At 37.6% G+C, this 27,265-nt stretch overlaps 1 protein-coding gene across 2 annotated transcripts; it reads right to left on the bottom strand.

The window, feature by feature from the left end:
* Nucleotides 1-374: 374 nt before the first annotated feature.
* NUP107 (nucleoporin 107) lies at nucleotides 375-27,265 on the bottom strand. 2 transcript variants are annotated; one of them, XM_085044631.1, is made up of 28 exons: nucleotides 27,121-27,265; nucleotides 26,308-26,393; nucleotides 24,668-24,757; nucleotides 21,707-21,822; nucleotides 19,726-19,861; nucleotides 19,098-19,201; nucleotides 17,098-17,225; nucleotides 16,725-16,773; nucleotides 15,380-15,451; nucleotides 14,817-14,905; nucleotides 13,960-14,038; nucleotides 12,903-13,016; nucleotides 11,893-11,983; nucleotides 10,677-10,753; nucleotides 10,094-10,153; nucleotides 9,601-9,746; nucleotides 9,446-9,494; nucleotides 8,279-8,348; nucleotides 7,715-7,833; nucleotides 6,051-6,089; nucleotides 5,465-5,615; nucleotides 4,349-4,455; nucleotides 3,310-3,412; nucleotides 2,969-3,129; nucleotides 2,649-2,774; nucleotides 1,862-1,975; nucleotides 1,429-1,596; nucleotides 375-736 (listed from the first exon to the last, which is right to left on the bottom strand). In XM_085044631.1, exons 1-28 carry the CDS (start codon nucleotides 27,234-27,236, stop codon nucleotides 629-631), a joined length of 2,868 nt encoding a protein of 955 aa, XP_084900757.1. In that variant the 5' UTR covers nucleotides 27,237-27,265; the 3' UTR covers nucleotides 375-628. The 2 variants fall into 2 exon arrangements, with proteins under 2 accessions (XP_084900757.1, XP_084900766.1); XM_085044640.1 differs by having other exon boundaries at nucleotides 19,726-19,822.

Below are 27,265 nucleotides of genomic sequence, written 5' to 3'. Positions count from 1 at the left end.
TGGGAGTTCCAACGTGTGATCATCTTTCATATGGTTCAGGATTTCACCAGCATTTTATCAACTCCTTAATCTACAGGAGAACAGCACAACCCATAACTCAAGGCTGCCTTCTCTTCTGAAGGGCTGGAAGTAACCCCTCACTTTTGCTTTTTGGTTTTCCTTTCCTCCACCCTCTCTTGCTTTCTTCTCTTCTACTTTCTCCATACACTTTCCTGCAGGCTCACTTTGCTCTCCACCCTATCCATGCACATTTTACTGCCAAGTAATGTTTCCAGTCTATGGGCAGCTCTTTTTGGCATGTAGCAAACAGATTAAGGAGATTCATACAATCACCGAATTTATATAACGACATTTGAGATTAGAATGAACAAACATTTTCTCTTTTTCAAGCACTTTTATTAGGAAAACAAAAATATGAAAAAGGTTGTATAACAAATAACATCTCTGAAGTTGGTCATACTTTTTCAAGTTTAAATTGAAATCTGAAGGTTAGGGGTTTTTACCCCACAAACCCAGAACACTTTGTCCAAGTAATGATTTCGCTGGGGTTTTTTGTTTGTTTTGTTTTGTTTTGTTAATAACCAGAATGTCCATGTTCAGAAGTTTTTGCAAGTATCTACATGAAAACTTATGACTGAATTTCATATCCCAAAGGATCAAGATCCTGGTCCAGAAGTATCAGAGAAGATTCCCTCAGCTTCTGTAGAAGCTTTCGGAGTTCTTCTTTTGAAAATACCTAAGAATAAATAATAAAAAACCAAACATAGTTAACTTATATTTATTTGCAATTAATAGCACTGATATAAAAGTGGTGGTTAATTAAGTTACTATTTTTTATTTAATTATTTATTTTTATTTAAGATATTGTGATCATCAAATATTTCAGAAGGACATCTAGTAAGGCACAGGAAGTTAGTAACAGCATTCAAAACCTGAAGGTAGGCTCAGGATAGATCTGTCTCATATTGGGGTTGTTTTTCGAGGCAAAGAAGGTTAGGGATAAACCAAACACTCTAAAACAAAACCTACTTATACAATGCTCTGAAATGTCATGGAAATAGAGAAATCAATAACAATTCTACAGCTAAACTTAGAATCATAGAATCATTTAGGCTGGTGAAGACCTTTAAGATCATAAAGTTAAAATTCAATAGCCCCCATCCAAAAATTAATAACTGCAGTACTCAGAAGAAGTGCTCTGTATCGAAACACTGGTCATCATCTTCAGTGTTTCAAAGTTACCTCTCTGATTCCTTAAGTCATAATGCAAGGAAACCTTTTAGTACTGCAGTGGATGGGAAGCGATAAAGAAACTTATAATGCTAAGGAACATATGGTGTCTTTCTCTCTATATAGAAGCTTTTTCCACAGCCAACCCACAGAGCTTTTAAATGTAAGCTAGGCTGCCTGCAGCCCTTCCAAACTCACCGTGTACAGCTTGTGGCGGTCGGAGGCGACCATGTCGGCGAGGCGCAGGCACTCCTGGTGCTGCCCCGTGCTGTGGAGCACTGTGTGCAGCAAAAAGCACATCATCGGCAGACACAGCTTCCGCAGCAAGATCATCTGGTGTGCTCGCTCAGGGTCGTCCTCAGCGTCCTTACCAGAGCAAAATAACATATTAGTATTATGAAAATCTACCTCTGACAGGCAACTCTGCATAACCACGCAATTAGCAGTGTCAGAGCCTGAAAACTGGCCTAAGCAGCCTGGAGTGGACTGTCAGATATGATCTGTAGGGTAACTAAGGGGAGCAAGCTCAGAGCCCATTAAACAGGAACACGTCAAACTCCACGTGACAAAGGTATAGTGGGGTACAATTTGTGCTTTGTGGTCTGTGTCACAATATAAAAATTCATTTTACCTCTCTAACATCAACCATCCATCCTCCATCAACAAACAGCAACACATTGTACATTTTCTCCTTAACGTCAGCTGTAAGAGCATCCAAGAGGCCTTTCCAAATGCCATAATCCATCTGGCAAAGAAACAAAAAATAACCTACTGCAGAACAGGATGATTTCCAAGGCTATTTTAAAACAGACTGCAACAGGCAGTGCAGCTCCAATTCAAATTAGAATCTTCAGCCAGTGGCTAAAACTTAAAAGCCTGCTGCTAACAGCTATTTTCATCCTTGCTTAATTCCCTGTCCAGAGAGTCAGACAGGTTGCTCGGAAGCAAAGCCACTAGAGGAAGATAATTTTAAACAACTTATTCTGCCATGCTTATAAAACAAATGTTTGTATTAATTGAATACAGTATATTCATACTGGCCATACATGCAAAAAGAACTTCTGTCAAAACAAAAATGCAACATCTTTTAGAAAACAAAAGGTGATAAATAGAAGAATAAAGAGTTAATAGCAAAATCAAGTGCTCAGATTTATTGATACTGACAATCAACACATTATAATTGATATTTACTTTTACATTACAATATTTTATGTAAAGCCGAGTAATTAAAAAAAACAAATTATTGTGCATTTGCATTATTATTCTACAGTCTCATACTCTCTCAACATAAAAATAATTTATAATAGAGTCCTTAAGCAATATGAAATAGCAGTCTTCTACTCTGTTCCATTAAACTAAGACTGCTTCCAAAGCAAGAACATAAAAGTTTACAGTAAATAAGCTGGGCGTCTACCTACCTCATATTTCTTTTCTTTATGTTCATGGGCCACTTTTTCAGTGAAACTTGCTTGTGGTAACAAAGAAGGCTTCTGTGGAGCTGAGTTCATGTGTTTAAACCATTCATTAAAGGTTTCGTGGGCTTCCTGGATTGCATTGGAAACAGTGTTTGGATATTTTGGACTCATAATTATAACTAGAATGTCATTACATGCACAGTTTTAAATGCATCAAAGAATCAGACGTTATATCAAATGGACAAAGCTAAAGTTTCATCATGAAGGGAAGGTCACCATTCTTTCTAATAAATAACTTGGAATATTGCATATTTGAAACTCACCAAATATGCACGAATACATAAATGTTCCCGAATAGCATTGTCATCTTCAGCTGGAAGTGGAGTATCCATTCCCTGTTCTTCCCACTGGTTATATATTTCTGCTATAGAGTCTTGGGGAATCTTCACAAACACATCTTTTGCAGCTTCATGTTTCTTGGATGCTATGAGAATGTGAACTGGGTGTCAGAGCTTTGCAATTTCCATACCCTATCTTCTTAAGCTCACAGACCCATGCTTTTTAATAGACTAGATTCAAAGTTATATCAAATGTAGTGCCAAGAGCCAATGGGAACAAAACCAACATTTAAAAATAAATCTACAATATTTGTGAAGCTTAGTACCCAAGAACTTCCTCATGATTGCATTGCTTTGCTTAAGTGCTTCTGCCCTCTGTGCAGGATCAAATACGAGCCAGTCAATTACATCTATTTTCAGCTGATCCGCCTGTAAAAACCAACACAGAAATTCACCACCATTTCAAGTACACAACTGATGTAACACACATACTAAATCTTGTCAGGGAAATACACAAGTTTTGAAAGCATTACAACATAGTAATAAAGATCACTTTATTCAAAAGCTTAAAAAACAATCTCTGTCATCTGGAAAAATAAAAAAATTGATTTCTAAGCATTCCCAAGTTATTCAGAGCATCAGCTCTCAATTTTTTTTATGGATTATGATGAATTTTCCTCAAATTTTAATATGAATACACTGTACAAACATGTTTTATGGACCTCTTGCTATAATCTTAAGGGGTGCCATCAGTCTGCAGCCACAGTTTTCCAAATCTTGTGTTAGATAAACTGTGTTTTTGTCTTAGAGAGCTTAAACTTTGTACTGAAAAGCAAAAACATTACCACAAATTTGCAAATGATCAGTTGCTTTCTAAACAGTACTTTGAATAGAGAATTAAATTGCTGTCCCTAAAGCACTGAGTTGGCTCCAACCAATGCTCAATAGCAGTGACGAGGAAACCGTCAGCAAAAGCAATGTCTGCTGTGGCTGGAAGTGCCACCTGAGCATTTTAAAAGGTGTATCTAAGATTCGAAGTATTAATCCTCATAAACTGTAGAGGCTACAACATCCTACTTCCAGCTACAACACAGGGTGCTGCAGTCATTTCTTGGGCCTTATCTTCACTTAATGTTTGTGTACAGGCATGTCTGCTGAGCAACACAAACCCGAAGAGCAAGGAGGAGTAAAAACAGGGTTACAGATTTGTGCAATATCCTCACTTGGTCACATGGAAAGTACATTTCCCTCACAGGGCTTTTCAGGGATATTTTCACCATTCTTGAAAGAAAAATATGGCTCATACATGGTCAAAGACTCTGTAGTTGATTGGAAACTGGAGTATCTGCTCTGCAAAGCACTCACCTCTGTTGTGCCTGTGTCGAGCACATGGTCATGGTGACTGAATTCCCCAGCATCCTTCTTGCGGATGTTTTCAACAACTGTTTTTGTTATGGTTGCAACGTCCAGACCTGAGTTAAAAGAGAACTCTGTAAGAACTATCATGAATTCAAACTTTACACAAAATTAATTTCAGACTCCAGTTGATCTTATTCTGTACTACTGGTAATTCTTATCAGTCTGTTCACACACACATTGTCAGAACAAATTATAAGCTTTTGAGCTATGTAATTTATTGCAGGTATTTTACAAGAATGATATGTGATATAACATAGAACATCAAATATGAGAAAAAGAATAAGACAACTAACAAGTTTTTCAGTTTGTGATGAAGACCAGCATATAGATATGTCTGCTAAGATCACTGATTCCTGCAATTCTGACAGCAAGACTATGATTTGACAGGAATGTACCAGGAAAAGCTCAGAATAGTTATTTTACAGATGCTTTAGCAGGGTGTTTTATTTTTGAAACCTTAGCCCAGTTTAAAAGAAAATGATTGAAAAATGACTGAAGAGAAGTTAAGACACTGAAATCTGCAGTAAATCTATTTCCTGGTGAATTCTGAGTGGCATGGAGGCATTGTGAAGCCATGGACAGTGTGCTGCTTCTTTGTAATCCCTTCTAGTTTGATGTATAGGACTGGAAGGAAGCTTACAATTAATGCAAGCAACCCACTACAGCTAAGAAAAAGCACTATAAATAGGACCAAAAAAAATATTAATAACTTTCCTAAATCTACAACAGGTGTGTATTTTTATAATTAGTCCTCTGAAATAATATCATCGTGTCAAGCTTCAGAACGTATATTTGAGACAGGCAGCCAGCATTTACTTCCTGGTGTGGTTGGGCATAATCCAGAAGCAGTGATATTTAGTTTAATCGATTCCAGGTTAATGAAAACACACCTATATACCTACTTGAAGAAGTAATCAGCAAATTAATTTTATTTAACTGAAAAACAGAGAGACACAGGAAGGAAAGAATATCATATTCACAGCTAGGTTTTGGAGCAAAAACTACTGAAAGACAAAATAACCCAAGACATAACATGATAATTGGACTATCAGGGTCTCTCACCTGCTTCTTTTGCTAATTCAAGGCAGTGGTGGCGTTGATCGCTCTCAGTAACATCTTCAAGAAATAAAGCATACTGGGCAACAGCGAGCTCTGGGGGCAGGTGGCTGACATAAAATGCTATTAAATCTGTCTGCTTCTCGGACATCAACCGCTATACAGTAGGACACAAATATACAGAAGGAGAAGCAAGTATATAAGCAGCAAATATATAGAAGGTATCCACTAATATATAAATATATATAATAGATATGCATACTATATTCCTTAGTGAAAACACGTAACTGTGTTTACACTTCAGTAAAAACATGTAGTAGCTAAACCCAAAAATGTGTAACAAATTTCTGATTAATAGATTCTGATATGGGAAGATTCCACTCAGCATCTAAACAAGGATCAATAAAACTGTCTCTTATTTAAGCACTGCTGACAGAAACTTTGCGTATTAGGCAAGCTTCCATGTATCTCTTGAGAAGAGCATTAGCTGCATCATAGCTCTTTTTTTATCCTGTAACCTTAAGTCTCCTTTTCTTCCTCCTTTACATCTAAATTACATTAGAGAAAACAAACTATATTTCTGAAAGCTTACCTGAATGTAGGTCTTTAGGACTTCAACAGAAACTTCCTCCTTATTGCAAACAAATATAAATTCAATTTTAAATCAGATAATGTGGAAAATAGAAGATACTTTACAGGCTATCATTATAAAAACAAAAACACAAGGTTATTTGCTTATTCCTGCTTCAGTAATCTACACAAACAGGCTCAACTGGAAGAACTGTTTCCCTTGGAGTGTGATTTAAAAAGCATGTTTTCTGATTTAGTGTTCCAAGGATTTTCTTCTTCAGCAACCAGATAATGAAGTCTTAGCTCTAACCAGAATGTTACTTTTTGCATGTTTTTCGGGTATTTTCATTTTAGCTTTTTTTTTTTTTTAATTAATAAACAAAATGTCAGGCAAACAGATTACTATTGCAGTGTATTACATGCCCTGTTTTATTGAGGAAAATTATAATGTAACAGGGCATAAATAACATCTGGCTCATCCGTAATAGCCTACACTAAACAACCAGTATAATCTGAGCACCTGAAACTGCTTTAGCCAAGACTCCAGTATTTGTTGCTGTCAAGAATTACTATTTTAGTTTTATATGTGTAAACTGAAGACTTTCATCTAAGCATATACCTATATGAATTCTATGCAATCAACAAATAATAAACATCATAGATGCTTGCACATCTGCCTCTCCCCCCTGAAGCTGATCAAGTAATACATCAGTAAATTCACCTACTCCAAAACCGTAAAGGCAGAATCCATAGCTACAAGTCCCACAATGGAATTCATGTAGGAAATTGCACCTTTTTTGTCCCCTCTGTCAAACATATGACAATGGCTAGTTCTACTACACTTCAGCTTAAAGACCTACTCTTATCAAATTTTGAGTCTGGCTAAAAAATTAGTAAGTATACATACATACACACACATGTTCCTCTTATTTAGCTAAGTGTTAACTGACTTCAAAACAAATTTCCACAAGAGAATGAAGCAATGATTCGTATTGTTTATTCAATGTATGAATGAACAATAACTAAGAGCTGTATTTAAATCATCTAATGAAAACATATACTTGTCTTTTGCCAAAGGAGGTTACATTTGGAAACTTATTTGATATGTAACGGCCTCTAAATTTTAAAACAGTAGAAAAGAAGAGCTCCAAATTACTTGTGATATTGTCAGAAATGAGTAATTACAGCTATGTGACCCATCTCTGCATTTAGCATAAATAGGCCAGGTAGGCAGTAGGCTATACTTAGCTTATACTTGGAGATAATGAGAAAGTTTCAGCTGGTACTAATTGCTTCAAGCAAAAGCATTAATGAGCTTACAGCAGCAATAGGTACAGTTCCAACAAGTGAACAACTGTCTATAAGAACAGCATGTACTCAAAACATCTTGGCTGTTATGAATAAGCCTAACACTGACGTTTGAGTCAGGACCTTCTCAACAAAGGGCTTCTGAGTAGAATCCACCATCCCCAAAAAAAAATTTTTAAGCTCAGCTGGAAGGAAGGAGGATGCTCTTTTCTGCTTTAGGCTCCAAGATCAACAAATACACTGTTTAAGCACGCAGCTCATCATCAGCCTGGGAGCAATTTACCATCACTCTATGTTGTCTATGTACTTGCACACAAGCATTTCTACTTCAAAGACTAGCTCCTGCTATGAAAATAAATCAAGCACAAGTGAACTGACCTTAGTCTGCATGCCCAAAGTGCGGAAAAACAGAATAAGATGTGTCATGAAACGAAGGAGGTGTCCTGGGAGCACACTTCTGTCTTTGGAAAGCCACCTGCTGACTTCTTCCATCAAACCTATAACCACCAAGGAAATGTCTGCATTAACCATAGCATGGGGAAAAAGAAAACCACCTAAGAAGTGTTTCAAATTATGCATTTATTTAACAAATGCAATTTAGCCTCAAAAGTCCAAGAAAAGAGAAGAACAGCAACAATTGTGGAAAGACATAGCTGTTTGGCTTAAAAATCTACTGTATGTATTCTATCATTTCTCAGAAGAAGTTAAAGCTATAGTCTGGCGTGGATCCAGCCACATTTACATGATTTCATTACTTCTTTGAAAACTGCTTTGTAGGTCAAACTGTCCCTACAGTTCTTGATTAGAGCTCAGCTTTAATGCAGAGTTTGCCTACTGTGTGCTTCTAAAAATGCATTCATATAGAATGGGCCTCTCTCGAAAGGTCACTCAAAATAATGTAGTCAGTTGACAATAAAAAAATCACTTAAGAGAAATGCTCACCATCCACATCTCCCAGTATAATGAATTTCTGAATCACATGATAGTGTTCTTGATTCTCCTCTATAACCCTCTGGAGACAAAACAAGAAAGTTCAAACTTTGAATAAATCTTATAGCATAACGTATGAAGAAAACAAACTTATAAATAAAACAAAGGTTCCTCAGGGAAAAAGCTATCATATTTCAGAGGGTATTCTCCATAAAGAGCAAGAGAAAAGGGAATTGCTATCTCCATGTCAAATTACAAGAATACTGACAAACTGAAAGAAAGAACTGGAATATAGATTTGTGTAGTTAATACTTTCATGGAAGACATCCAAGACTAAGGTCTTTTCACACTGAAGAGGAGAATAAACAATGTTGTTACAGGTAAGATTTACAAAGTCACAGAAAAAACAACAAAGTGTATAAATCTGTAAAGAAAAGGCCTGTGAAAGTTACTTCGGGAAGAAATTACATCCTCTCCCCAGAGGAACGAATACATTGATGCATGAAATGCAACCCAAACACACCGGCAAATTTGCTTTATGGTGAGGACTGCACTACGTTGCAATGGCAAATGCAGCTGGGTGTATCTGTGGCTGACTGCGTGTCTTAGCAGTATGATAAATGCTACATGTCCGTTCCATCAAATAAAAGTAAGTGTAGTTTCAATTTAATCACTGCAAAATTAACCTGTAAATTATATATCCCCATTGTACATGAACTGAGTATTTTGGGTGCTAAAAGTAACAAAGAATCACAGTCAAAGCAAATATGCTTTTAAATTTTTAAAGACCTGCTCTGAAATATGCACACAAACTTCCTAAGAAGATAATGGAATGTAATCAAAGTTGAACATTTTATCGAACTGTTATATAGTTGATGTACTTTGTCTGCTTTGTATGCCTGACAGCATTTGACAGTCATCCGTTTCTTTAGCACACCCAGCTAGTTTGGCAGATACAGGGCAGCACAAAACCTGTATCACTTTCACTGTTAAGATGTAGCAGTCTGTAGAAAAATCTATTTCAATTGAGAATTCATGCACTACAGAGGTAGAAAATACAAAGCAGAGCAGTCATTGTATGTATTTGAGCATTCCATTAAACAGGGCAGTAAAAAGTAGAACCCAGTGAATAATTAAAAATGGTAAGCGGTGAGGAGAAACACTGCACTTATTACATACCTTTTTGTCTGTTGCCTGAAGTTCTTCAAAAACCTTTTCTGAAGTCCAGCTTCAAAGCAGGAGAGAAAAGACAAAAAATGTTACCTTGAATATTCCAGACAGATCAAACAGGATGCTTTGTTGAGTGCAGGAGCATAATTTTACTTTAAACTTACTTTGTTTCTAAATAATCTCTTGGGAGCTCTTCCATCTCCTCTGCAGTTACTACTGAGGTTCTTATTTCCTGTTCAACTAGTGTGTCCACCATCACCCTGAAATATGCCCAAACAGTATCTTCCCAGGTATCGCAAACTGGAAGAAGCTGCATAATAAAAAAACAGCAAAAATTATCAAGAGATGGTGAAATATCAGAACCCAAACAGAACAATTATAATTTAGGAGCAGATTTTCAGCCACCAAAGCAGAGTGGTTACGACCTTAAACAGCAGGCTTTCCTTGACTGAAAAGTCTATCACATATTTAATTAAGACATGTCAGTACTACAAAGAGCATGTCTACTAAAGCAGCACTGTTTGTTATTGTTCTGTTTACTAGATCTTTAAAAGTACAATAACCAGTAACTGCAATATTTCTGATGACACCATTGTCACATATGAGAAGGGAAATGCACAACTACCAAGCACTGCTTAACTAGGGGGCTTGACATACCTGTTTGAGGTTTCCACTCAGGGCTGCATAGATTGCTCGTTCGTATCTATTAAACTGCTCCTAAAATAAACAGTAAAAACATCCAAACTTTTAATTGCAAAGCACTTAAGTTTTCTAGTCACTTTACATTTTATTACAGATTAATCCATTGCAAAATGTTCCATCTAACACATTCCAAGAAAAGCTGAAAAATCACAGGATACATGAGGAACCAAAATAAGAATAGCAAGTGACTTTCCCTTCACTACCATCCCCATGTAACTTATCTGAAAAATTTACATTGACCTGGAAAGAAAGCAACGTTTTCTCTTTCCCATTCAATTAAGTCAAGATGAAAGTCAGTGTCAGTGGTTTTACTTTCAACCAGGAAAAAAAAGGCAGGCATTTCCTAAAGAAGTTGTGTTGATTATGCAGATTTCTCACAATACCTAAATACGGTATTTCAGAAGTCCTCTTCGAAGCATTAACTGCAAATCCTCTAAGCAGCAAACACAGAGGGGGTATGTTTACTTAAAACCTCATTTCCGAGTTCAGAGAAGTTAAAATTTATGTACTAATAAAAAGTAAACCAGCATTATCTTACCTCTTCAGCCATGCGCCAACAACTTATTTTCCAAATGCACCTGTATGGATTGCCTTCAACAGGCTCCAGCTCTTTTCCTACATGCAAAGAAGAATTTAAAAAAACAGAGCCGGAAAAGGAAAAAGAGAAAAAGTGTTATTAACAAAAGAGAATCCAGTAATAGGTAAAATGTATTTTCTTTTCAAAACCCAATTTCAGTCCCTTTGGGACTCTTCCAAAAGCACTTTGATGCTTCTGACTGGACTGCAAGGTGGCTTTTCTGGGTAGTTTGGTAAATTTGCATCTATAAGTTACAGTAATTTAAAAACTTGGCTGCTTACCTTGCTTTTTAAAAAAATAATGCTTTTGACTGTAACATATCTACAGTGTCTACATTTGGAGAAAAACAAAGTTAACGGGAAAAAAAGAATTTTTATATTTTGATCAAAACTTCTTAAAAATGTCACTGCTTCAGTGGTGCTATTTTGCATGCATCTGCATAGGCATTCAAACCCACATAACAACAGGTTAGGTAGGTAGACTGAAAAAAAAAGTTATGACAGTGGTGTGGCAGGAAGATAAAAGTGACAGACTATCAGGATTTGAACAGCAGGAAAGCATGAAGCCTTCCACAGCCAGCTATAAACAACACTTAGATTCATTCTTAATTTCCTTGCTAAATCCTGCCATGTACTGAGCACAGAGAGAAGCAAGGTACAGTGTTATAAATGGGGAATCGTGTGACAGGAACCAAGGAGAAAGGCAGTTTAACAATTTTCAAATATTTTTAAAGCATCTCTTTTTCCTGCATTTACATTTGCTGAACTCTAGTCCTACTATACCTTTCTGAAGCTAGATATATAGTCCAATTTGATTCTCTAAGCAACAAAACGTGCTAGGTGGCGTAAGTCAGATGTTAAGAAAATACAGACTCAAGTATGATATGAAGATGGAGAAGACCTGTACAGAACTCTGGGACATCTATTTCTTAGTGATTATGCCTGACTTTAAAAAACAAAGTAGCTTTAGCATGTTTAGATGGATTCAATGAACTCATACCTTCAACTAAAATAATTTCATATTCATTTTTAAATGTTCAACAGACATGGTAAAATATTTTGGGTACCAAAAAAGGCTCATAAGGTGAAAAGAAACAGCTAATTCTCTTTGCAACAAACAGATACTACGAGATCTTGGTATTTTAATATCTGTCTCAAATGCACTTTGGAGCAAATACCTCCATTTATGTTAGGATCATGATACAATTTCCAGCCTTCCAAAGTTGCAGCTCTCCAGGCCTGACCACATCGTTTGCATAAGCGTTGAGCCTGAAAAATAATGCATTTTCTCAGCAACACACTTCAAGGTAGGAAAACTTCCAACTTCTTCTTTAAAAATGTGAGTATTATTTAAATAGTTAATTTGTGTAGAGATTCTGCTATGTGAAAAAGAACCACAGAGGATCATACACTCAAAACAACTGAAAGATTTCAAAGTAAATGTCACCAATTTTTTTCACTGAAATTTTTAGTTTTTCAGTCAGTATTTACAGCAATGTGAGAAATGTGCTACATCCTCATCTTTGATAGCTTATACAAGTGTTTTGCATCATTCTGGTAAGTTTAATGTAAAGCACAGTCCTTTTGCTTAGATGTTTAATCCATGTCTTCATGCCTCTGCTTTCCCAGTTCACTTAGCCTTCCCAGCCTCAAATGAAGCTGCAAACTTGTATTCATCTTGTCCATATTCATATGCTCATGTTCCCATACCATCAGAAAATGAATAGATGTGCACCATATTGGAACAGAATATGAGCAAGTAACCATATTCCTCAGTTAAGGTCTTTGGCATGAGAATCTCAGCTCCCCTTTCCTCCCCATTACTCAAACGTCATTACATATGCATGTCTGATAATCCACTGATGATTAGAGATGCAGTTAGGAAGTTCTTTAAAGCATTCTGTGTGTTTGTCTGGCAGTATTTAGTATCAAGCCCCAACAGTAAAAAAATACTGTCAAACAACCAAAAATGCCAAAACTACATTTTTTCCATAACATCAATTCTACACCCAAAATTACTTAACTAAAATTAAGATTTCATTAAAATGCTAATTTAGCAGTCAATATTGACAACAAATTGAAAACTGAATCACTACAAGCCAAATTTAAACAGACATTTTAGCACACACCTTTTCACTGGCTTTAACAGTAAGATATTTAACGCTTACTTAATTAAAAGTTACACTACCTCATCTGTCATTCCTGCTCTGATGAGAGTGAAGAGATACTTCAATAACCTCACATCGTCTTCTTGATCCAAATCATCAAGTGGCAGTTTCTGTCGAATAGGAGCATCTGGATCCTGCAAGGAAAAAGTTCATCACTCATCTACACAATGCCTATATGTCTCTTCCAGTAACATCCTGCCCTGTTTTATAATTGGGAGTCACCTTTTCATGTTGGCACAACAATCTGTACAACCCATGTAATATTGAGCATGATACTTCTCTGTTTTCCCTCTCATTTGTTTTATTCCTCTTCTGTCACTGCTCCTATCAGAAGGAGCCAATGCAATTCATTTGCTCCACTGCCTTGTCATTTGCCCCAAATTACTCATCTTCCAGCTCTTCTCACCTTCAAACATCCTTTGCCCTTCTGTCTGTCTATCAGACTGTTTCTCCTCCTCCACCTTTTATCTGAGAAGGTTTTTCACAACAGCTGCACTTGCTTCTATTTAATCCAAAGAGATTTTCTGAAGCCAATCAATACCTCAGATCACTCCCCAATTGAATTCATCTTCTATGGCTGCTTTGCTGTCACTGAGGCAGTTCATCACCTAATGGACAGTCCTTTCTTTCCTTGACTTTTCTCCTATTAGCTTTTATTATAGAGCTCTCAGACTACTGCATCAGCACTTAGTTTCACTGTACTAGTTACTGCATAAAGACTGTATTCCCTTATCTGCAAGGGCTCCCAAACAGATTTATAAGAGTTTCTGGTTAGGAACATAAGTTTGTTTCAGACATAAAAAGTCATAATAAAACCACTTGCTTCACAGGATAGAACGTAAGTACTTGTGTGGGGGGGGGTGGGAGCATGAGTGCTGAAAGGAAACACAAGTCCATGGTGATCCCAAAAAGAACTTACAAGGTGCTCTGCCTCACAACTTCTGTACCTATTTTTAGATACTACAACTACTTTCAGATAGCACAACTATCTAAGAATTGGTGAGAATCTGTGAAGATAGCATATATGCTCTCCCTATCCCATTTTGAAGCCAAGCCTTATTTTTATATAATACTTACCAACTCTGTTACCAGGGGACGAGAACTTCCCATGTATGTACTTGACTGTCGCTGCTTCAGGGTGTGTAGTGTGTTATCCCTGAAAGCAGTGAAATGTTTTACAGAAAAACATTTTTTTTTAACAAGCATCTTTTAATAAGGCAAATATTGAAAGATATATTTTGTTACATGGAATATGCTTACAGAACAGACACTTGGTTTGGTTGACGTATCAATGGACTCTGCTAGCGTTGTGGAAACACAACATTTAACAAGAAGTACAATATTATAATTAATGCACATATATTTGATTTCAAAGCATCTGTTATTTCAATCATTCATGTATTCAACTATTAACTGATTCCTGCATAAGCAAATTTTTCCATTAACATTCACTATAAAGTCAGTCTAGGACAGAAATGCAACTTAGGATAAACACCTTATTCCAAAAGCCTATATTCACTGGCCATTAAAAGCAGGTTTATTCTAGGCATCTAGCATGATAGGTTAGTCTTTGGTCCTTTCTGCCAAAAAACCCATCACTGATAAAAAAGGTGACAAAAATGGCTCCTGGTGAAGGGTCAATGACACAATGTGATGATAACAACTTAGGCAAAAATTAAAGCCAGACAAATATTAAATTAAGTTGGTTTGATAGTTTTTCCTTTCATCCTTGCCTCCCAAAAGGAACTGACTTCTGAGATTTACTTCAGTGGATGAGCAAGAAATCTCAATTTTCACACTGAATTTACATGAATTTAAAGAAGAGAAGCGAATGAACAACTTAAAAAACCCACTTCTTTTCAGGAGTGATTCTGTGACTGTGAGTGTTATACTTGATGGCAAAATGTATATAATCAAAGAAAGTCCGAACTCACCAATACACTGTTTTTGCATAAAACTCAATATTATCAGAGAAGTCTCCAATTTCATCCTTAGCAATGCTCTCTAGCCAATCTACCACCAGCTGGAATAAAATTAAATTGCATTTTTAAAACAAACACGTAACAAATAATACTTTTACTGCCTTCCTCTCATCTCTGGAGCCACTCATTATCTGCATGGCAACCAAAAGGCCAACAGATCCACAAGACTACTCCACGTGCATTTCAAGTATCCAATATGAAGGTGGTTGGCACTTGATCTCTATTTCTCACTGGATACTGCAGTTAACTACAGTGCTACTTAACAGCTTATTAATCACCATCAACAATAACAGATGCTGCAAATGGGAGCAGCTCTCAGCCTTTCATCTCTCCAAACTAGCCTGAAAAACCTTTCTGATCTTTAGCAACTCGAGAGCATTGTTTTAATGCATCCAATTAATATGTACTTGAGTAAATATTAAAAAAAAAGTATTAGAAACAATCCCAGAAAGTACACAGAGCATTGGTGCTATGAACATCTATTTTCATTCTCACATTAAAACTTTCCATCATACCTGACTTTGTCGAACAAGTGAATCTTTCTGAAACAAGTTGTCTACAGTCGTTTTTTCACTAGCAGTTAAAACCTAGTTAAGAAAAAGTTGATTATTATTTCATGGAAAAGAAAACTACTACAAAACCAGAAATACCAAACCAAATACGTACTTGCAACTCAAAGTGGCAGTCATTCAAAATTCAGAAACTTGCTACAAGTTCAGTATGCTGTCTCTCCCCTCCTTAAGAAACAATGCCTTATGCACTGTTTTATTTGATCTTTTACATCCAGTTACACTAAACACTGTAAAAATGAGACCTAGAATATTATTCACAAATATATGACCACAGAAAGATTCTACACAGTAAGTCCATTGATTCCATGACTGCATGCAAATTATCCTAAATCCCATTTGTTACTTTGAATTAAAACGATTACATTTTTAATGTTAAATGTGTGTATGATCTTGAAAAAGTGTGAAAAACAAACAAAATACCAACCCCAGTGCTCTGATCCTTCTATCTGATCTCCTGCATTAATTTAGCTTTCATTAGACTTGCAATAAAAAGAGAACAGAAGATTATGTGTTTTCCTAAAAAACACAGGTAGGAGGAAACTGAGTATTTTTGGCACAACAGTGTTTAACACTGACAACTTAGCAGTGGGAATCCTAGAGGAAGCTATTTTATGACTGAGAAGAAAGATCTGCAATCATAAATTTTGCAAAGGCAGAGCCACTTTACTTATTGTTTTGTCTTCTTAAGCGTATTCTGGCAGCAAAGGCTGGAAGCACTGTATTGACATAGACAAGATGACTACAGCTGTAACAAGAATGATAAAAAATTTGGATTTCTCTTGAGATAAATTGGAATCAGGATCACAAAGGCTAGACAGCTTGAGACCACATGTTCTTTTAGGCAAAACAAAATTATCTCTGACCTATGGGAACATCACAGCTATTGATGCAGCTTTTAAAAAGAAATAGTTATTCCTAATGAATTTAGGATTGTCTTGTGCAGAGCCAGGGGTACGACTCAGTAATCCTTGTGTATCCCTTCCCACTCAGGATATTCTGTGATTTTTCAGGTGTATGTGAAATACTTAAGGAAACAAAACAAATAATAGTTTATAATATTTTTTACACTAGCATGCTCTCTTTAGAACTGAATATTTAGATTTACTCTCCACAATATACGAAATAATTTAATATTTGCTTTGATAAAAATCAGTCTCATTTCTCAGTTTTGAATTTTGAATGGCTGCCACTTTGAGATTGCAAAAGTAAAATACAAGCATTTAGCCTATATTTTGCTTATCTAGCTTCTTATGTAACTTCAAAAAAACTCTTAAGAGTCCACGCTTACTGGGATATCAAATGCAGTTTCATCTTCCAGTGCAGACTGTATTCTGTCTCTAGAAATAAAAGTGCAAAATGTTAAATATTAAAACAAAGCTAAGAAAATTTAGCAAAATGCCTAAGTAAAAATGCTTAAAAAAACCTTCACAAAAATGTTCTTAAAAATTTCATTAGTTGCAAAGGTAATAAGAACAGCCCTCTTATAAATTTCAGTTTTATAAATAGATAATGAATAGACATATATATCAGAACCTAGTTCTACAAACATCTTATTAATAGGTACTTAATTACTTAACTCCCTACTAATAAACTCATAAAAATATATCCAAGAAAGTCATCTCAGTACAAAAATGCAGTAGTGTGCTTTTCAAAGCAATTACCTATAGAGTGAGGACAGCAGTCTCCAAGTTACCATCTCCTGCTTGAGAAGCCACAAGACACTGGCAGTTTTGGAAAACTTCTGCTGTCCTGGAGTTGCCCGATAAACTATTTTCCCTAGTATATTCACCTGAAGGAAACCAATTTATACAGTTAATACTGCCTATCAGTGTCTTTTTTTCCTAAGCCATTACAACAATCTTTTCATTATCCTGAATGTTTCCAACTAATGAGTTTGATTGCCATCTCTTCAAAATAGGTAGACAATAACCCACATCATAAATACCCTTAATTAGTAATAAAAATAACATTAACACAGAGGACATAAACAAACAGATTGGCTTTGTTTTGCAACACATTGTACAAACCCAGGATAAAAACAGCTTACATTGAAAAATTAAAAAGCAAAAGACCAAAAAAGACTGGTAGGGAGAGAAGGCAACCACTGCAGGGAGAAAAAAATCCCCCCCACCAAAATAACATGCAAAAAACCCTCAACAAGCCACCAAAACCCCCACTTTTCCTATATACATCAATACCAAGAACAAAGCTAGCCCTAGTGGTATTTGTGATAGCACTTATGCATTTAGCCATGCCTGAAAGATACTTTTTTCTTTCTAGTTCTGTTAAATGAGGGGAACCCAATCTGGTTCCACATAATGGAATACAGTTACCACATAATTCACAGTATCGCCAAAAAGAAATTCTACTATATTTTCTTTAATTTTTTATGAAGAAAACTTACACAATAAAGTCTTTTTCACTGGTAGCTAGTTCCAGAGCTCTTACTACTTCCAAAAAGAGTGCTAAACGCTTACATTTTAGATGTACCCAATTTTTCAGGCATTGATATATTAATCCATTTTCAACTGGGAGGTGAACAACAGATTTGGAGAAAAGAAAGAGGTGTACCATCATGGTGCAAGAGAGCAGCACAGTCGTCTATTCTCTTCTATTACCCCTCAGAACACATGAGCAGTTTATGGCTGTCAGGAACCACCGGGCAGAATCTCAGGATAGAGCTGGGAGACTGCATGATAGCTCAGCACTGTCCCTCCACCCCAGGCCCAAGCCACATCAACAGCATCCAAGGCTCACCTTAGAGCAGCATCCTTCACTGTACTTTTGTATGTCCTTGGCAACATATTGCCCTCATGGCTTAAAACAACCACTTAGTTATTCCCTGACCCTGAATATGATGGTATCCATATTCTCAAACAGGACTTCCACCATCTCACAAAAATCAAGGTCACATTTACTTTCTTTCTCTTGTCTGCACACAACTGTGGTACATACCTCATTAAATATCTCAGCATTTTCCAACTCAGCCCCAACAATAAATTTGCACAAAAGAGGGCTAGCAACCTTCTACCAAGAACACATTTTCTTAACATAGACACAGGTATGAAATCTCTTTAAAAAACTTAATCTGTAACCGCTCTTGTGATCAACACTTATTGACAGAAGAATCATAATTTATTACTTTCAAACTATCAATCCTGCTAATCCTGAACAGTTGACTGTCAGTCAACAACCAGTCAAATAAAGCACTAAGAAAGTATCTAAAAGCAGAGACATCTTAAAGCTAATGCTGAGCCCTCTACTCCCAGCTTGTTAGCAATGTATCAGAAAACTTAAAGGACCGTAATACGATGATTTTATTTATTTATACCTGAGAGAAATAAGTACATTTAATCCATTTTATTAATAAAAGCATTTATACATCTGCTAATGTTTATTGCCACTTGACACTTTCAGTGGAATGGCAGCCAGATAACATTTTTAGTTTCCAGCAAGCTGATACCACAAATACACCACGGAAAAAAATTCCTGTGCCAAAGCAGTGTTTGAGGAAAGTGAGATGCTACTCAATGCTAGTGTTCAGTGACTCATAAGCTGGAAGATTTAAAGTATGTATGTTAAGCACTGAGACTTCGCAGCAACGCTGCTTTGGGAAGGGAATGTAAAATAAAGTAAATAAAAAACCAAGTAAACTACTTACCTGACTGTTACAAATACTTTCATACTCATCCACAAGATCAAAAATGGTAGTTGATGTATGCTTCAGGAAGGAATGCAGAAAGTCTGAGTACATACTCATAGTAGCTAGGACAGATATATGAAGAAACAGTTATATTAGTCAGGCACAATTGGTAAGAAAAACCCCATGAGACTACAAAAACATCCGTCTGATGACATCTCATTTTTGCAAATTTAAATGAGTACAAAGATGATATGAACAATCCCATGAAGTCAGAAGAACTTATCAGCTAAGATAGCTAAGATAGCTACGAGCTAAGTCAATTATAAAACTTTTGGGGTAAATATGCCATCTGCAAGAGTTTCAACAGCAAACTTATTTTTGTATTTCCACAAAACTGATCCAGTTTGCATCCCACATCACTAGAGCATCCCCTTTGTTCCACCAGAACAGGTTCCATAGAAAGCACCAACTCACAAAACTCTGATAAACTGGTACAGCTTAATCTTCTAATCTTTTTAAACTAGACTGCTTTTGACTAAGAAATACCAGTAAAATAATACAGAAAATAATAAAAAAGGACACATATATTTAAGCCACACAAAAAAACCCTGTGGTAAATGATCAGAAAAACTTCAGGCAGTCTCACCAGCTTCCCCAGGATCATCCTCACGCAACAATACAGCACTCATAGTGACATCTTCTGTCATATTGGATATGTCTGCATTTACAAACATTCCTGTCTGCTGAGGAGAGAGTGCCATTGTCCAGTTACTTTCATCCAACTAAAACCACAACAAGAACATAAAGAAAATAAATTTTAATCTCAGATATTCAAGGCTAGCCACACTTTTTTCCTTTCTATAAAAATGGTACATAAACAGAGAATTCTAAAAAATGAATAGTGAAATAACTGCCTTTAGATAAGGTGCAACTATGCCTTTAACAAACTGCTCTGAGAAGATAAATTTTAATTTGGAAAAAGAAAATTCCCATTTTTTTCTGAAAATAACTAAAGTAGAAGTTTATCTACTAAAACCATCTACTTTAGAACACCATGTATGACTTTTCAGCTTAAACCAAATCACCCTGAAGTTTCATATTCTGTCATGCTAAATGATTATCTTTCAAAGTAAAAGGATAACAAAATTGACTAAGGTGTAAAGCAGCTGTGAAAAGTTAAGCAAAATACCTAAAATATGAATCAACCACTTAGATGCCTTTCAACCTTCTTGATGAATTGCTCAAAACCATTTGATCAAATACAGCAATATGTTTAAAATAATAGCAAGTATCAGAGTATTAAAGGAGGAAATAAAGACAATCTATATTTTGTGGGGAGTATTTCAGGGGAGGTAACATATTTGATAACATATCTGACAACAGAGCAGCAGAATGGCCAAAAGAGAAGACTGATTGTACACATACTGCACTGACAGGACAGCTTCCCAGACGTGTCTCCATGCCAGCAATTGCCTTCTCAGCAGCCATTAATACTACACAAAGACCTAGCAATGTGCCATTGGCTGAATCTTTTTTCTGGACTCTTGAAACAGTCCCACCCATACAAGTACAAAAACACAGAACCAGATGACATTCCCCTGGTAGGCATTCCTCTTGCCATTGCCATTACTGCCCTTTAGCCAACCAGAACCCAGTGCCATAGCCCTGCCACTGCAGAGCAAAAATAACACAGTTCAAACAAAATTGTATCAGGTCTCTGTGGGAAATATGATAAGCGCTGATATGTGTTCCTGTCAACAAGCAAGTAAATTTCCACGAGCAAAAGTCCTTTTTTCTGTCACCCACCTCTGAAAGCCTGTGTCTAGTCACAGGTTTCCCCTGCAAATCTAAACTGGATTCAGGTCAGAATACTAAACTCTAACCTAAAATGCAGTCCACTCACAAAACATTAGTTACAAGAGGCTCTGAAAGAGAGAAAAAGTTACCAGTGCTAACAGCTCTGTATACGTGTTGATCAACTAGGCCTCAGAAGCTGATAATTTATAAAGAAACAAATGGATTGTATCAAACTACAGAAACAACTAAAAAGGAGAATGCATTAAAATGCACATACAGAAAAACACCTTAACTTCTTCTGAGTTAACTTAAAAATAAATGGAGATACTCCAGACATCCCTACTGATAACTTGTCCAATTAGTGTTTGCCCAAAGACACTGCAGTAAAAGATAATCAATGTCACCTGAAAAGTCATCAGAGCTTGTTCTTTGAAGTCTGAACTTCAACACCATAGTGAAGCCTAATACTGAAGAAGAGTGCTAAAATTAGAAAAATCCTGAAGTTTTAACTTGCTGACATAAAATAATTATCTTTGAAGAATTTGTAAAGCAAAGTCAGGATTTTTGTAGTCACAAGCCAATGTTATGAGGACTAGCTTAAAACACATGGTGTATTTGGAAAGTCCTTAAAAACCTCTATTATTCCTCACTGCACCATCTCAAAGAACAACACAGTAATAAATAACACCAGCAGTAAAAAGTAATAGCAGTACTAACAAGCTTGTACCACCCACAGCTTTTCTTTGGAGCAAACAACACAGAAACACTAAACTTGTTGTCTCGTATGTTTCACAGGGACAGAAGAGAAAAAGATCCTCCAACCATCTTACCATTGACAGATTGCCAAAAAGTCCAGAAGTTGGAAGAATGAGAGGAGATTTCCCTCCTTTTCCCAGGATGGCAGACATGTCTGATGGCTTCATGGAGCTCCGATGTAATGGAGTACCTGAAAGAGAAAGAGGCTTTTCTGAAAAGAAAGTATTTGAAGCTACTGTGCTTTATCCAGAAACTCCAGAAGAAATTTTTAACAGGCACTGAAGAAGTGCAGATAGAAGGCTGAAAGCAGGTTGTATATAGGCACCAAATAGGCAGCATACCTTCAGGTACTAGAGTTCATTGTAAACACACACAAGCATAAAGAGCAGTGCATCTCCAGTCACTGTTTCTTGGAAATGGGTCTCCAAACCCTTAAAGCAAAAGGCAGCCACAAGTCTGCTCTACCAAGCACTACATCTGCTCCAGATACTTCTGCACATCAGACCAGTGCCTAGTGTTCCTGGGAATATCTGACCCACGATAACACTGCTTTGGAAGATAATAAATGCCACATCCTATGACAATGATGAGATCCACCACAACACACCTTCCCACAAACCAAAGATCACAGAATTGGCATAGGGAGAATAGCTGCTTTGGTTCCCTTATCAATCACAAACAGCTTAGGAAGCCACGCAAAAATACTGATTAGATCAAGACAGTGACAGACAGGAGATGTGTTAATAGTGATTAAGAAGGAATGAGAGAGTCCCAACATTTTGTTAGCAAATTTGGTGAGAGAAGTGCTTGTACAATCCTCAACAGCAGTCCCTAATTTCAGTCAGCATTGAGATTATGAACATTTCCTTTTGGATTTGAGGACTACTGGAATCAGAAGTATCAAAAATGACCACAACAGCATATACAACCACAAAATAAAGAGTGTGTCCAGGGTCTCCATCCAGTTTAGATGCAGAAGATCAAATGCCTATGGCACTTTGTTTTTCCTCCGCTGCCTAAGGTAACAGAACAGCAGAATGTGCAACCATCCTCTTGGAGCTTGATAGAAAACACACTAGCTAGATGATTACAAAAAAGAGGAATCCCTTATATGAATGCCTGAATGATGACAAAATAAAGATGACAGGAAGACACTGTGACAGGGAAAAGGGAGGTAAGCCCTGGTGATGACACGGAAATGTAAGGAATGGGCATGTTTCTTTATTTCAACCACAACAAGTGAGGAAGGCACTAAGATTACAGAGCTTTACACATTGTGTTTACCATCAAGTCAACACCAAGACCAAGAAAACTGTCCCACAAGTAGCTTGTGCTCAAGAAGAAGGCTGGTGCTAACAGTATTTATCTTTGCTGCTGGTCAAAACAGAAGCCAATAGATGGTACACTAAACAAGAACAAGCACAGGCTACACAGAACTTCTCAGGGATTCTGAGAAATTATGAAAAATCAGTCTCTCTGGAGCTTCTCCTCTTTGCCCAAGTACCAGTTAGGGAAGAATCCCCAAACACGCTCCTAATATGGGTCCACTGATGCAGAACATGGAATGAGATTGGGAGGTTTCAGGACAACCTGACCCTAGCTACCATGTGCGGTTCCACAGCCTTTCTGTGAAATGTGCTGATTCCTTCTCCTGCTAGTGGAGAGGTGCATTCACTGACGCAACCAATAAATAAATAAATCTGCAGAAAGGTCAGCAACAGAATTAAGCTGTAACAAAGAAAAAAATGGAAAAATATCTGAAGAGATACTACACGGCAGACAATCTTGAAGAATTAAAAACTACTGCAAAATCAAAAGAGCATTGGAAAAGAGAAGTAAACACAACAAACTGCTGACTAAGGCAAGAATCAGTTTTAATACTTGAGAGAAACTGAAATGATATTGGACATACTCTTGTGCCAAACAATAAAAGTTGAGCTCAAACCCACTCTTAAAAGCTAAAAGGCAAAAATTCATTATTATTCACCAATACCATAAGCAAATAATTTATGAACATAAATGTTGACTATTACCAGGTATTTTTGTCCATATTCAGAAATGTGTTTAACTTCAAAATCACAGAATCATCGTGTAGCTGAGTGTACTGGGTTCGCATCGCAAGGTTTTGGTAGCTAAGTGGCTTCTGTGAGAAGCTGCCAGAAGCTTCCACCATGTCCAGCAGAGCCAATGCCAGATGGCTCCAGGACAGACTCACTGCAGGCCAAGGCTAAGCACATCAGTGACAGTGGCAGCATCTCTGGGATAACAGATTTAAGGGGGAGAAAAACTGCTGGGAAACAGTAGCAGCAGAAGGAGGAGTGAGAACATGTGAGAGCAACAACTCTGCAGACACCAAGGTCAGTGAGGAAGAAGGGGAAGGAGGTGTTCTGGCCACAGAACCAGATTCTTCAGCAGCCTGTGGTGCAGCCCACCTTGTCCTGCCTGATGTGAGGAATGACAGAGAAGTTTGGTGGGCACCTGATATCTAGTCAGGATCAACCCACTACACTGAGTTTGGAAGGAACCTCTGGACATCATCTGCTCCAATCCCCTTGCTCAAAAGTGTGTCAACTAGAAAAGGTTGCTCAGGACCTTGTCCAGCTTTGTTTATCCTCAACGACAGAGACTCCATAGACCATCTGGGCAACCAGTTCTAGCATTCAACCATCATTACAGTAAAGAAGTTTGTTTTTTTTTTTTCATGTTTAAACAGAATTCCTTGTATATGCCGTTGTGCCTATTGCCTCTTGACTTTTCACTGGGCACGACCAAGAAAAACATGGCTCTCTTTTTACTCCCTCCCATCAAGTATTTATATATATTTACAAGATCCCCCAATCTCTTTCCCAGGCTGAACAATCCCAGCTCTTCTCAGTCTCTTCTCATATGTCAGATACTTAACCCACTAATCAACTTTGTGGGTCTTCACTGGACCAATTACAGCACATCCATGTCCTTCTTATGAATTGTTATTAATTATTAAGTCTAAGCACATAAATCCTTTAACTAAATAGTAAGAAAACATGCAGTCTTACCTGGCTGGTGAAGCAATGAATTAGGAGTTCGGGAAAGAAACTGGCTTTTGGGCATCATGTTTCCAATAGTGTCATCCAGGGATGTAAGAACTGATTAATAAACAAGTTAAGAAACACTCTCTCAAACACACTTTTGGATCTATTCTAAATGACTGCGACTACTTGGAAAGGAAAAATATTTTGTCATAACTCACATGTTATGAAAATTACACATCTTGTCTTTTAGAGCAAAATGGAAAGTTCCAATCATAAGCCTTTACATCATAAAATGTTTCACGAGAACCTTAAAAGCTGGAGGGTTAAAAGGGACACACCACAAAGTGAAGTTCAGAAATATGAACACAACAGGACTGGGATTCCTCACAACAGCTCAGATCAAAGAGAATCCTTCTGGCCTATGAGGAGCTGCTTTATGCTACGTCAACCATAACAAGAAAATCTGAGTCTGAACGCATTTTTAAAAACATTCTCTCTCTTGCTTCCAGGTTCTCTGATGCTCTACTTTTCTTTTTCCTGTCAGCAAGTAGGTTCAGTGCTCTAGGTACAATTTACTAAGTAGTTGTATAAAAGTTTCAGCAGCCTGTGTTATTAGTGCTCAGAAACATATTGATTCTTAGGCACAATATAATCAGGGCAAATACCTTACTAGCTTTATTTTAAATGCAAAACCCAGAAGAATAAGCAAATGTACTGGATTCCTTTGATATAATAACCATGAAAATACTATTATCTTATTTTTTCTCTTCATGTATCTGTAACTTGGTGTAGTTCTGTGCTTCTTACAGGATGATGCAAACCTCTGTTCCCAGCACATTTAGCCAAAACAAAGCTCTCAGGATTGAGATTCAAGGACATATTCGTTACCCCAGGGCCCAAAAATCTGTAAACAATGGTGGAAATGGGGTAGTGGGCCTGGGGTGGTCAATATCATTGCCTGAAGGTGTGATTGGAGAATTAGGGACAGACATGCTAATAAGACAGAACTTACAAAAGGTGAAGAGCTTCTGACTCAGTGTCCATTTTTGGGTGTAGTCCCTTCGAGGGGGACTTTGCTTGCCCAAATGTACCTTGAAGGCCTTGAATAAATTGGTCCACCTTTTATACTCCTAATTTGTCTTGGCCTGTTTCAGGTAGCCTGTTTCAGGTATCACAGCCTAGTCAATTCTGTGATCTTTTGGATTATCTCTAAGTTCTTATGTAGAGGCCAAGTAATGTACCATGTTGTTGAAAATGCAGTACTTTCCTAAATGAAACTCATCTAGATTTCCTAGACACGCTCTCAGGCAGTCATTTATAAACTGCCCTGTAATTTTTAGTTATTGCAATTACAGTTTTGTTTTTGAACTTTTCTCTTTAATGCATAAAAACACCACATAGAAAACAAAACTGACTAAAGAAATGGAAAATATGAGACAGCTCAAGAGCAGAATTTTGACTGCAGAACACCTCAGGAATCAGGCGAGAATTTCACATTACATTCACACATTCTTCATTTTCAAAGGGGTATAAAAACCAAAGAATAACTTGCTGTATATTCAAGAACTATTCCCAACATGCTTAAAATCAGAGCAGTACGAAAAATATACACACCTGGTGAACACAGCAGTTAAAGACAAAAACTCTTTACAGAAAAAGGATACTAGAAACTCTTTTCTGAGAGCCTTGCTTCCGTCCAGGTCTGGCTATCTCTGCATCGTGGGGGGATGGCATGTCTTCAAAACCATTTCTAGAAAACAGCAACGTAGAAAAAGCAAGTGAATTCAAGCAGGATAGCCAAGATCTTATTGTCATGCCAAAGTAACTCCACAACCAGGAAACTTAAAGTGTTAAGTCATCTCCTATCCTACTACTGATGCTCAGTTTCTTCTGCAGAAATCTAGCACTGCATATAAGCTCAGAGAAACGAGCTTGCCTGAAAACCCAGACTTTGTTTCTCCTATTAACATTTTATTATTAAATATATCTCCATAACTAACATTTTATTATTAAAAAGAAGGGGGAAAAAAGGCTAGTAAAAGATGCAGGAATATGAAACGCAATTTTGAACTGAAAAATTAAATTGAAAGAATGGCATGAAGTCACTATTTGATGTTTCCCTTCGGATACACGCAGTCAGCACAGACTGGGCGAGTCCGTGTGTCTCGCAGCAGGGCAAGCACGCATCCGCAGCCAGCCCGAGCAGAGCAGCCGCTCCCGGGGCGCTGTGGGGGCCCCGCGGCAAAGACCTGCCAAACCCCGCGACCCCTGAGCCGCTCCCAGCTCCCGCTTAACCCAAAGATACACTCAAGAAGCCACAGCCAGCCTCAGAGCTGCCGGGTGACCAAACGCCTCCAGTAGGCACAGCCGCCGCTGCGGGCCCGCCGCGTTCCGCAGCCAGGCCTGCGCGCTCCCGCTCCCCGCCGCCCATCGCACAGCACGGCGGGGCCTGGGGCGCTCCGGCCGCCGCCCCTCACCTGTCCATGGCGGCGGCCCCGGCGCGGCTCGGCCCGGCCCGGCTCAGCCTTCCCGCCGCCGCAGCGCCGGCCTTCGGCCCGGAAGGACACGGGCGCCTTCCGCCCGCGCCGCCCATGCGCCCCGCCGGCACAGGGCCAGGGCAGG

Source organism: Lichenostomus cassidix, chromosome 1Aa (assembly GCF_008360975.1).
Source record: "Lichenostomus cassidix isolate B80296 chromosome 1Aa, HeHo_3.0, whole genome shotgun sequence".
In the NCBI taxonomy this organism is placed as follows: domain Eukaryota; kingdom Metazoa; phylum Chordata; class Aves; order Passeriformes; family Meliphagidae; genus Lichenostomus; species Lichenostomus cassidix.
Note: the sequence above shows the minus strand (reverse complement) of the source record. Positions and strands in the feature narration are given on the sequence as shown.

Bases quoted from the DNA above. Each gene is read 5' to 3' on its own strand.
- NUP107 (XM_085044631.1), bottom strand. From the start codon at position 27,236: ATGGGCGGCGCGGGCGGAAGGCGCCCGTGTCCTTCCGGGCCGAAGGCC. The intron at 21,823-24,667 runs GTAAGACTGCAT...TTTCTCTTTCAG, and splicing joins TTCATTGCTTCACCAGCCAG to GTACTCCATTACATCGGAGC. The intron at 737-1,428 runs GTGAGTTTGGAA...ATTTATTCTTAG, and splicing joins ACCGCCACAAGCTGTACACG to GTATTTTCAAAAGAAGAACT.